General features: G+C 39.9%; 2 protein-coding genes across 2 annotated transcripts in view; one reads left to right on the top strand and one right to left on the bottom strand.

Annotated features, from left to right (window-relative positions):
• Positions 1–7,744: 7,744 nt before the first annotated feature.
• Positions 7,745–12,257, bottom strand: part of LOC131543835 (uncharacterized) — a 55,466-nt gene continuing 50,953 nt past the window's right edge. The window contains exon 3 of the mRNA XM_058781652.1: positions 7,745–8,290. Within this exon, the coding sequence (XP_058637635.1) occupies positions 7,892–8,290 (399 nt within the window). The 3' untranslated portion in view covers positions 7,745–7,891. The remainder of the gene's footprint in view (positions 8,291–12,257) is intronic.
• LOC131544741 (uncharacterized) lies at positions 8,171–11,474 on the top strand. Its single transcript, XM_058783155.1, has 2 exons — positions 8,171–9,246; positions 11,302–11,474. Exons 1-2 carry the CDS (start codon positions 8,542–8,544, stop codon positions 11,446–11,448), a joined length of 852 nt encoding a protein of 283 aa, XP_058639138.1. The 5' UTR covers positions 8,171–8,541; the 3' UTR covers positions 11,449–11,474.

Here is a 12,257-nt window from a genome sequence, read left to right as displayed (position 1 = left end):
TCCCTCGGACTGGGGCTCCATGCAAGATCTCACCTCGTGGGGTCTCAATGATCCTAAGAAAGGTGAGAAATCAGCCCAGAACTACACGGGAGGAGCTGGTCAATGACCTGAAAAGAGCTGGGACCACCGTTTCCAAGGTTACTGTTGGTAATACACTAAGGCGTCATGGTTTGAAATCATGCATGGCACGGAAGGTTCCCCTGCTTAAACCAGCACATGTCCAGGCCCGACTTAAGTTTGCCAATGACCATTTGGATGATCCAGAGAGTCATGGGAGAAAGTCAAGTGGTCAGATGAGACCAAAATAGAACTTTTGGTCATAATTCCACTAAACGTGTTTGGAGGAAGAAGAATGATGAGTACCATCCCAAGAACACCATCCCTACTGTGAAGCATGGGGTGGTAGTATCATCTTTGGGGTGTTTTTCTGCACATGGGACAGGCGACTGCACTGTATTAAGGAGAGGATGACCGGGGCAATGTATTGCGAGATTTTGGGGAACAACCTCCTTCCCTCAGTTAGAGCATTGAAGATGGGTCGAGGCTGGGTCTTCCAACATGACAATGACCGAAGCACACAGCCAGGATAACCAAGGAGTGGCTCTGTAAGAAGCATATCAAGGTTCTGGCGTGGCCTAGCCAGTCTCAGACCTTAACCCAATAGAGAATCTTTGGAGGGAGCTCAAACTCCGTGTTTCTCAGCGACAGGCCAGAAACCTGACTGATCTAGAGAAGATCTGTGTGGAGGAGTGGGCCAAAATCCCTCCTGCAGTGTGTGCAAACCTGGTGAAAAACTACAGGAAACGTGTGACCTCTGTAATTGCAAACAAAGGCTACTGTACCAAATATTAACATTGATTTTCTCAGGTGTTCAAATACTTATTTGCAGCTGTATCATACAAATAAATAGTTAAAAATCATACATTGTGATTTCTGGATTTTTTTTTTGATTATGTCTCTCACAGTGGACATGCACCTACGATGACAATTTCAGACCCCTCCATGATTTCTAAGTGGGAGAACTTGCAAAATAGCAGGGTGTTCAAATACTTATTTTCCTCACTGTATATATAAACACTAGATCTCTTAAGGCGGAGTCACTTCCGGCATCATAGGGCGGCCATTTTGCCACAGGGAAGCTTTCTGGCAAGTTCTGAGGTATCTGAGGTAAGATGAGTGATCAGCACGAAGATAAATCTTATCTCGCTGAAATCTTGATGGATTTACAAACGGTTTGGTTTCTTACAAACGTTAACGTGGCTATAATTCTGAATGCTGTAACATGTTGAAATTACAGATTGTTATAATTATTCATATGTATGCAGTGTCATAACTACATCTCTGACGTTGATAACAAATCAAACCGTTTGAAAATCGGTAGATAATTGAGCAAGTTGTGGTTATTTAAAAAGTACATGCTTCATACAACACAATGTTACGAGTGAGCGAGCACCCTGTGGCAAGATGGCCGCCGTGTGCGGACGTCGACCTCCATTGGCCAACAGCGCGTACGAGGTATCTAGTGTTTATATATATATCTATGATTACATGTACTTGGCACACTACTTCCTGCCTAATGCTACTTCTTTCCCCCCTTTTAGGCAAATGAGCAACTCAGAATACAGAGCGCCCCCTAATGATAGAGCATAATTATGACATGGAAAAAAAAGAACTACTAGGAACTAATGTGACAGTAAAACTGTTACACAGTCACCTTTATTTATATAGCGCTTTTAACAATACAGATTGTGTCAAAGCACTTAACAGTATCAAATTAGAGAATAGAGTGTCAGTAATGTATAATGATAAGAGTAAACACTCAATTTTCAATTTTCAGTTAAAGGCATTTCATTATTGAATTCAGAGATGTCATTGTCTAGCTCAGTTTAGTTTAAATATTATCTGTGCAATCAAATCGGCGGTAATCGCTAGAAATTAAGTGTCCCCAACTGAGCAAGCCAGAGGCGACAGCGGCAAGGAACCAAAACTCCCTCTGTGACAGAATGGAGAAAAAAAAAACTTGGGAGAAACCAGGCTCAGTCGGGGGGCCAGTTCTCCTCTGACCAGACGAAACCTGCAGCTCAAAAGTTTATATTTCTATTTTAATTTTGTTGCAATTTCTAACAATAGTAGTATTATGTAGTTAGGTATTTTATTATATTTTAGTTATTTTGTTATATTTTTTTAGTTTTATTGTATTCAATCAAGGTTTTCACTGGGGATATGTCTCTGGGGGTCATCTGGGTGTCCTGGTCTCCGCTGACGATCAGGGCTGTAGACATCATCTCTTGGTGCTGATCCACCATCTGACCGGATACGGACTGAGAAACAGAATAGGAAAGAAACAGACAAATATTAGCGTAGATGCCATTCTACTTACGATGTAACGAGTACATCGTGTGTTATGGGGAGTGTTCGGTTCGGTTGATCTAATTAATGCAGCCTAACAATCCTTTAACGGATTTGAATAATAGAAGCATATTAGTGTGTTATGTGTAAGCCAGGCTAAAGAGATGGGTCTTTAATCTAGATTTAAACTGACAGAGTGTGTCTGCCTCCCGAACAGTGTTAGGTAGATTGTTCCAGAGTTTGGGTGCTAAATAGGAATAGGATCTGCCGCCCGCTGTCGATTTTGATATTCTAGGTATTATCAAGCGGCCAGAGTTTTGAGAACGCATTGGACGTGGAGGACTATAATGTGATAAGAGCTCGCTCAAGTACTGAGAGCTAAACCATTCAGGGCTTTATAAGTAATTAACAAGATTTTAAAATCTATCCGATTATTTATAGGAGCCAGTGCAGTGTTGACAGAACCGGGCTAATATGGTCATATTTCCTGGTTCTAGTAAGGACTCTAGCTGCTGCATTTTGGACTAACTGTAGTTTGTTGATCAAGCGTGCAGAACAACCACCCAATAAAGCATTACAATAGTCTAACCTTGAGGTCATAAACGCATGAATTAACATTTCTGCATTTGATGTTGAGAGCATTGGTCGCAATTTAGATATGCTTTTGAGATGAAAAATGCAGTTTTACATGCTAGAAACATGGCTTTCAAATGACAGATTGCTATCAAACAGCACACCTAGGTTCCTGACTGATGAAGAAGAATTGACAGAGCAGCCGTCAAGTGTTAGATAATGTTCTAAGTTATTACATGTGGGGTTTTAGGTCCGATAATTAACACCTCTGTTTTTCAGAATTTAGCAGTAAAAATTACTCGTCATCCAGTTTTTATATCGACTATGCATTCCGTTAGTTTCTCAATTTGGTGTGTTTCACCAGGCCGCGAAGAAATATAGAGCTGAGTATCATCAGCATAACAGTGAAAGCTAACACCATGTCTCCTGATAATATCTCCCAAGGGTAACATGTAAAGCGTGAAAAGTAACGGCCCTAGTACTGAGCCTTGAGGTACTCCATACTGCACTTGTTATCGATATGATACCTCTTCATTCACTGCTACGAACTGATGGCGGTCAGATAAGTACGATTTGAACTATGCTAAGTCGCTTCCACTAATGCCAACAAAGTTTTCTAGTCTATTCAAAAGAATGTTGTGGTCGATAGTGTCGAGCATGGCGCTAAGATCCAGTAGAACTAATAAAGAGATACAACCACGATCAGATGATAGAAGCAGGTCATTTCTAACTCTAATGAGAGCAGTCTCAGTACTATGATACGATCTAAATCCTGACTGGAATTCCTCACAGATATCATTTTCTCTAGGAAGGAATATAATTGTGAGGATACTACCTTTCTAGTATCTTTGACAGAAAAGGAGATTTGAGATTGGTCTGTAATTAACTAGATCTTTGGGATCAAGTTGTGTTTTTTAATGAGAGGCTTAATAACAGCCAATTTGAAGGTTTTGGGGACATATCCTAATGACAATGATGAATTAATAATAGCCAAAGAGGATCTATGACTTCTGGAAGCAGCTCTTTTAGTAGTTTAGATGGAATCGGGTCTAACATACATGTTGTTAGTTTAGATGATTTAACAAGTTTATACAATTCTTCCTCTCCTACAGTAGAGAATGAGTGGAATTGTTCCTCAGGGGATCTATAGTGCGCTATCTGATGCGATACTGTAGCTGACGGCTGCAAGGATACAATTTTATCTCTGATAGTATCGATCTTGGAAGTGAAGTAGTTCATAAAGTCATTACTGCTATTATTTAGTTACTATTTAGTTACTGTATTGAATAAATACCGGGGGTTATGTTTGTTTTCTTCTAGAAGAGATGAAAAGTAATCAGATCTAGCAGTTTTTAATGCTTTTCTGTAGGATAGGGTACTTTCCCGCCAAGCTAAACGAAATGCCTCTAATTTAGCTTTCCTCCAGCTGCGCTCCATTTTCCGGGCTGCTCTCTTTAGGGCGCGAGTGTGCTCATTTTACCACGGTGTTGGACTCTTATCCTTAATCTTCCTTAAGCGTAAAGGAGCAACCGCATCTAAAGTGCTAGAAAAGAGAGAGTCCATAGTTTCAGTTACATCATCAAGTTGTTCTGAGCTATTGGATATGCTGAGGAACTGGGATAAGTCAGGAAGATTATTTATAAAGCAGTCTTTTGTGGTAGAGGTAATGGTTCTACCATATTTGTAACAAGGAGTTGGCTTTACAGCTTTAGCTATATGGAATATACAGGAGACTAGATAATGATCTGAGATATCATCGCTCTGCTGCCAAATTTCAATGCCACTGACATCAATTCCATGTGACAGTATTAAATCTAGAGTATGATTTCGACAATGAGTAGGTCCTGACACGTGTTGTTTAACACCAATAGAGTTTAGAATGTCTATAAATGCTGATCCCAACGAATCTCTTTCATTATCAACATGGATATTAAAATCACCAACGATTAGGACTTTATCTGCAGTCAGCACTAACTCCGATAGAAGATCAGAAAATTCTTTAATAAAGTCTGTATGGTGCCCTGGTGGCCTGTATACAGTAGCCAGTACAAACATCACAGGGGATTTATCATTAACACTTGTTTCTTTGGATAACGTTATATGAAGCACCATTACTTCGAACAAATTATACTTGAAACCCGACCTCTGAGAGATACTGAAAATATTGCTATAAATTGCAGCAACACCTCCCCCTTTACCTTTTGGACACGGTTCATGTTTGTAACAGTAATCTTGGGGTGTAGACCAACACTACACTAACTGTTGCACGTCACTTCCGGACTAGAGTTCCCATCATCCATTGCACTGACGACACACACACAGCTGATTGCACTGATCACACACAGCTGATTCCCATTTGCACGCCTTACTTAAGCCATGGACTTTCTCTCTCTCACTGCCGAGTATTGTATGCACTTATCGCTGCCCTAGCTTTAGCTACCCTACAGAGCCTTTTATAGTTTTCCTAGTCTTGCCTTGCCTGTTTTGGATTGTGTTTTCCCCTGCCTGGACTATTGCTTACGTTTTTGGATTTACCTCTCTTGTCAAGTCCCTTTGGATATTGTTCACTGTCGACTGACTCTTGCCCGTTTTGGATGACTCTTTGCCTTGCCTGTAATATACCTGTTTGCCTTGCCTGTGATATACCTGTTTGCCACTGTTTGACCCTTGTTTGTTTCCTGATCATGCTTTTGTAATAAAGCTCGCACGTGGATCCGCATGTCTCTCGTCTCGTTGGCTCCGTTACAGAATACTCGGCCCCATGAGGATCCAGCGGCTTTCCTAAGGAACCCTGGCCAGGTATGAATCCATTCGACCAGCTGCTCGACCTGACACAAGGTAGTTCATCTATTGAGAAGTACGTCACTCAATTCTGTGAGAGAACTTACAGGGTACCCTTTGATGTGGACATTTTTCGTTTTGGATTAAATGAGTCCATTAAGTCATGTTTACCCGAAGGGAAGTTCAATTGTAGCTTAAAAGACTTTATGGACTATGCTTTGCTGTAACAGTAATCTTGGGGTGTAGACTCATTTAAAGTAATGTAATCATCTTGTTTTAGCCAGGTTTCTGTCAGACAAAGCACATCTAGTTTATGGTCAGTGAACACATCATTTATGTAACTGGGGCAAGATTCACCTTATACTTGATTAAGTTCCCCTTTAGTTCACCTTTGTTGCTTTAACTAAGTTGTGCGCGATTCACCGTCGGATGTGGTGTTGACCAGACCAGTTCCTGTTCCCCGAAAGCCTAGAGCAGAGCGTAATCATGTGGATGCACCCCTTCCTACGCCACGCAGGACCCAGCGTTCAACTGCTGGTGTTCACAGTAACCCAAACAGACAGCCTAAATCCGTTTGTAATGCTGTGTCCTTCAGTCCCGATGTCCTTTCCCAAGTGTTAGCAGGTATGGTCTTGTACACATCCGGTAAACTACAAGGAGTAGTGAATGATTAAAGGCTGTTTGCAGTCATCGAGGACGTTGACTGTAGGCAGGGGAGAGTGTAACTGGGGCAAGATTCACCTTATACTTGATTAAGTTCCCCATTAGTTCACCTTTGTTGCTTTAACTAAGTTTGCGCGCTGTCCCCTTTAAGAGTTTGTGCATGCGCTAGAGGGAAGTGCACGTCAGACTGAAGGAGAGCATAGTTAACAACGGTAATCACACAGAGGAAGAAATAGTTGATAAAACTGTTAAAGAGAGGAAATTTCCAGCTTTATATCAACTAGTGAGTGCGTGATGACTACAGTCGTGGGTTTTTTTTTTTTTTTTTTTTTATTGAGTGGATGGTTTGATTTGCATCAATCATACAAGCCTTGTATCCTGCACGTGGGAGATCTCCCGTTGGGGGAGGGGAGTTCAGATCACGTTGACGAAGATTGAGCGTGAGTTAACCTAAAAACTTGTTGTAAGAGTTGTTCAAATGTTTAATAACGTTGATTATTTCATATATTAACTGAACATACAGTAACTCTGGTCCTTTATACTGTGTTAGAGGGGAGAGAAACGATACGAGATCACACAAGTGCCAGTTACCACATGAGCTTTTTCTGTGTGCTTCAGAGGATTAATAAGAGTGAGTTTTGTTCATTTCATTCTCCCAAAGTGTGTTTCCAGATATGGCATGAAAAGTATTGTACCCTGTGTAAAGTGTGTACTGTTACCTTTAGACTATTTACTGATTAATATGCTTAAAAGAAGGTAAAAGTGTGAACTGTATGTAAAGTGGGTGATGCATTCATGTGGTGAAATGTGCTGATTGCTCATATGCTGTGTTCTATTTGTTTTATTAGGCACAAACAGGCCACTGCCGTTGTTTTGTACACCCTTTATAAGTTCTTTAACCCGGTTTGCACCGGTTTAAGTTGAATGGGGCTTGTGATTTGGAGTTTTTGATTTGAGATTAATTGTGTGAAGAACCCTTTTTCTATATATATATATATATATATATATATATATATATATATATATATATATATATCATTGCCTACTATTTTACTTCCTGTACCCATTGAAGACAAGTGGGTGGTTGTTTTTTGTTTTTGTTGCTCTGTTTTGTACAATCTTTCTCATTTAATTGGATTAGAATCCCAAAACTTTTCCCCCAACAAAACATTAATGCTGAGTCCCCTTTTTAGGCTCAGTCGGGAATAAAATAATCCTTTTGTTAGATGTCTTGGCTTTCTCTTTTCCCTTAACGTATAAGAAGGACGTCAAGCCGGCGACATTTACAAAAAGTGCTTTTGAAGAAAGGGATCTAATATTTAATAAGCCAACCTTTATCATGTGTTTATCTGTATTATATTGTTTTTTTATTTGTTGAACATCAATTAAATTGTTACTATTACTTTGGTTTGGATGTTTTCTGTATTTTCTAGTTCGGGGAACAGACACAGTCTCTATAGAGTGATATCTAGGTGAAAAAGTTTCTATGTGCTGAGAGTTAACTGACTTTGGTGACGTGAGGCGGCTAGCAGACGATCGGTTTAGCCAGTCTGTCTGCTTCCTGATCTGGGCTCCAGTTAGTCAAGTACAAACTCTTAAGACTATGTGCCATATTTCTAGAGAGAAGAGCGGCACCACCCCAGGAGGGATGAACACCATCTCTTTTCGACAGGTCAGGTCTGCCCCAAAAATTCTTCCAATTGTCTATAAAGCCTATGTTATTTTGCGGGCACCACTTAGACATCCAGCCATTAAGTGACGACAGTCTGCTATGAATCTCATCACCACGGTAAGCAGGGAGCGGACCAGAGCATATTACAGTGTCTGACATCGTACTTGCAAGTTCACACACCTCTTTAACATTATTTTTGGTGATCTCCGACTGGCGAAGTCGAACATCATTAGCGCCGACGTGGATAACAATCTTAGTGAATTTACGTTTAGCATTAGTCAGCACTTTTAAATTTGCCAAGATGTCAGCTAATTTGAATTTGTCTGACAGAAACCTGGCTAAAACAAGATGATTACATTACTTTAAATGAGTCTACACCCCAAGATTACTGTTACAAACATGAACCGCGTCCAAAAGGTAAAGGGGGAGGTGTTGCTACAATTTATAGAAATATTTTCAGTATCTCTCAGAGGTTGGGTTTCAAGTATAATTCGTTCGAAGTAATGGTGCTTCATATAACGTTATCCAAAGAAACAAGTGTTAATAAATCCCCTGTGATGTTTGTACTGGCTACTGTATACAGGCCACCAGGGCACCAAACAGACTTTATTAAAGAATTTTCTGATCTTCTATCGGAGTTAGTGCTGACTGCAGATAAAGTCCTAATCGTTGGTGATTTTAATATCCATGTTGATAATGACAGAGATTCGTTGGGATCAGCATTTATAGACATTCTAAACTCAATTGGTGTTAAACAACACGTGTCAGGACCTACTCGTTGTCGAAATCATACTCTAGATTTAATACTGTCACATGGAATTGATGTCAGTGGCGCTGAAATTTGGCAGCAGAGCGATGATATCTCAGATCATTATCTAGTCTCCTGTATATTCCATATAGCTAAAGCTGTAAAGCCAACTCCTTGTTACAAATATGGTAGAACCATTACCTCTACCACAAAAGACTGCTTTATAAATAATCTTCCTGACTTATCCCAGTTCCTCAGCATATCCAATAGCTCAGAACAACTTGATGATGTAACTGAAACTATGGACTCTCTCTTTTCTAGCACTTTAGATGCGGTTGCTCCTTTACGCTTAAGGAACATTAAGGATAAGAGTCCAACACCGTGGTATAATGAGCACACTCGCGCCCTAAAGAGAGCAGCCCGGAAAATGGAGTGCAGCTGGAGGAAAACTAAATTAGAGGTATTTCGTTTAGCTTGGCGGGAAAGTATCTTATTCTACAGAAAAGCATTAAAAACTGCTAGATCTGATTACTTTTCGTCTCTTCTAGAAGAAAACAAACATAACCCTCGGTATTTATTCAATACAGTAACTAAATTAAAGAAAAATCAAGCATCAACAGGTGTTGGCATTTCCCAAGAGCATAGCAGTAATGACTTTATGAACTACTTCACTTCCAAGATCGATACTATCAGAGATAAAATTGTATCCTTGCAGCCGTCAGCTACAGTATCGCATCAGATAGCGCACTATAGATCCCCTGAGGAACAATTCCACTCATTCTCTACTGTAGGAGAGGAAGAATTGTATAAACTTTGTTAAATCATCTAAACTAACAACATGTATGTTAGACCCGATTCCATCTAAACTACTAAAAGAGCTGCTTCCAGAAGTCATAGATCCTCTTTTGGCTATTATTAATTCATCATTGTCATTAGGATATGTCCCCAAAACCTTCAAATTGGCTGTTATTAAGCCTCTCATTAAAAAACCACAACTTGATCCCAAAGATCTAGTTAATTACAGACCAATCTCAAATCTCCCTTTTCTGTCAAAGATACTAGAAAAGGTAGTATCCTCACAATTATATTCCTTCCTAGAGAAAAATGATATCTGTGAGGAATTCCAGTCAGGATTTAGATCGTATCATAGTACTGAGACTGCTCTTATTAGAGTTAGAAATGACCTGCTTCTATCATCTGATCGTGGTTGTATCTCTTTATTAGTTCTACTGGATCTTAGCGCTGCGTTCGACACTATCGACCACAACATTCTTTTTGAATAGACTAGAAAACTTTGTTGGCATTAGTGGAAGCGACTTAGCATAGTTCAAATCGTACTTATCTGACCGCCATCAGTTCGTAGCAGTGAATGAAGAGGTATCATATCGATAACAAGTGCAGTATGGAGTACCTCAAGGCTCAGTACTAGGGCCGTTACTTTTCATGCTTTACATGTTACCCTTGGGAGATATTATCAGGAGACATGGTGTTAGCTTTCACTGTTATGCTGATGATACTCAGCTCTATATTTCTTCGCGGCCTGGTGAAACACACCAAATTGAGAAACTAACGGAATGCATAGTCGATATAAAAAACTGGATGACGAGTAATTTTTTACTGCTAAATTCTGAAAAAACAGAGGTGTTAATTATCGGACCTAAAAACCCCACATGTAATAACTTAGAACATTATCTAACACTTGACGGCTGCTCTGTCAATTCTTCTTCATCAGTCAGGAACCTAGGTGTGCTGTTTGATAGCAATCTGTCATTTGAAAGCCATGTTTCTAGCATGTAAAACTGCATTTTTTCATCTCAAAAGCATATCTAAATTGCGACCAATGCTCTCAACATCAAATGCAGAAATGTTAATTCATGCGTTTATGACCTCAAGGTTAGACTATTGTAATGCTTTATTGGGTGGTTGTTCTGCACGCTTGATCAACAAACTACAGTTAGTCCAAAATGCAGCAGCTAGAGTCCTTACTAGAACCAGGAAATATGACCATATTAGCCCGGTTCTGTCAACACTGCACTGGCTCCCTATAAATAATCGGATAGATTTTAAAATCTTGTTAATTACTTATAAAGCCCTGAATGGTTTAGCTCCTCAGTACTTGAGCGAGCTCTTATCACATTATAGTCCTCCACGTCCAATGCGTTCTCAAAACTCTGGCCGTTTGATAATACCTAGAATATCAAAATCGACAGCGGGCGGCAGATCCTATTCCTATTTAGCACCCAAACTCTGGAACAATCTACCTAACACTGTTCGGGAGGCAGACACACTCTGTCAGTTTAAATCTAGATTAAAGACCCATCTCTTTAGCCTGGCTTACACATAACACACTAATATGCTTCTATTATTCAAATCCGTTAAAGGATTGTTAGGCTGCATTAATTAGATCAACCGGAACCGGGAACACTCCCCATAACACACGATGTACTCGTTACATCGTAAGTAGAATGGCATCTACGCTAATATTTGTCTGTTTCTTTCCTATTCTGTTTCTCAGTCCGTATCCGGTCAGATGGTGGATCAGCACCAAGAGATGATGTCTACAGCCCTGATCGTCAGCGGAGACCAGGACACCCAGATGACCCCCAGAGACATATCCCCAGTGAAAACCTTGATTGAATACAATAAAACTAAAAAAATATAACAAAATAACTAAAATATAATAAAATACCTAACTACATAATACTACTATTGTTAGAAATTGCAACAAAATTAAAATAGAAATATAAACTTTTGAGCTGCAGGTTTCGTCTGGTCAGAGGAGAACTGGCCCCCCGACTGAGCCTGGTTTCTCCCAAGTTTTTTCTCCATTCTGTCACAGAGGAGTTTTGGTTCCTTGCCGCTGTCGCCTCTGGCTTGCTCAGTTGGGGACACTTAATTTCTAGCGATTACCGCCGATTTGATTGCACAGATAATATTTAAACTAAACTGAGCTAGACAATGACATCTCTGAATTCAATAATGAAATGCCTTTAACTGAAAATTGAAAATTGAGTGTTTACTCTTATCATTATACATTACTGACACTCTATTCTCTAATTTGATACTGTTAAGTGCTTTGACACAATCTGTATTGTTAAAAGCGCTATATAAATAAAGGTGACTGTGTAACAGTTTTACTGTCACATTAGTTCCTAGTAGTTCTTTTTTTTTCCATGTCATAGTTATGCCCCATCATTAGGGGGCGCTCTGTATTCTGAGTTGCTCATTTGCCTAAAAGGGGGGAAAGAAGTAGCATTAGGCAGGAAGTAGTGTGCCAAGTACATGTAATCATAGATATATCACCCAAGATGGCGGCGTGAGTACATCGCGAAGCTCTGGGTCTCTCCAGATTTTGCAATTTTGCTGTATTTTTCTTACTCATCTCGGGCCTGTTCGTGCAGAACAGTTGTGCCTTTACATCGTACACCCGTTGTGAGCTTTTGGATATCGGTTTGCGAATTTCCGACACTT

The sequence above is a fragment of the Onychostoma macrolepis genome, chromosome 07 (assembly GCF_012432095.1).
Source record: "Onychostoma macrolepis isolate SWU-2019 chromosome 07, ASM1243209v1, whole genome shotgun sequence".
Taxonomy (NCBI): domain Eukaryota; kingdom Metazoa; phylum Chordata; class Actinopteri; order Cypriniformes; family Cyprinidae; genus Onychostoma; species Onychostoma macrolepis.
Note: the sequence above shows the minus strand (reverse complement) of the source record. Positions and strands in the feature narration are given on the sequence as shown.

What these genes read in the sequence shown, in the direction of transcription:
- LOC131544741 (XM_058783155.1), top strand. Translation starts at nt 8,542, where the DNA reads ATGGTGCTTCATATAACGTTATCCAAAGAAACAAGTGTTAATAAATCC. An exon ending in GGAGGAAAACTAAATTAGAG is followed by an intron (nt 9,247 to 11,301) that starts GTATTTCGTTTA and finishes TCTGTTTCTCAG; the next exon opens with TCCGTATCCGGTCAGATGGT.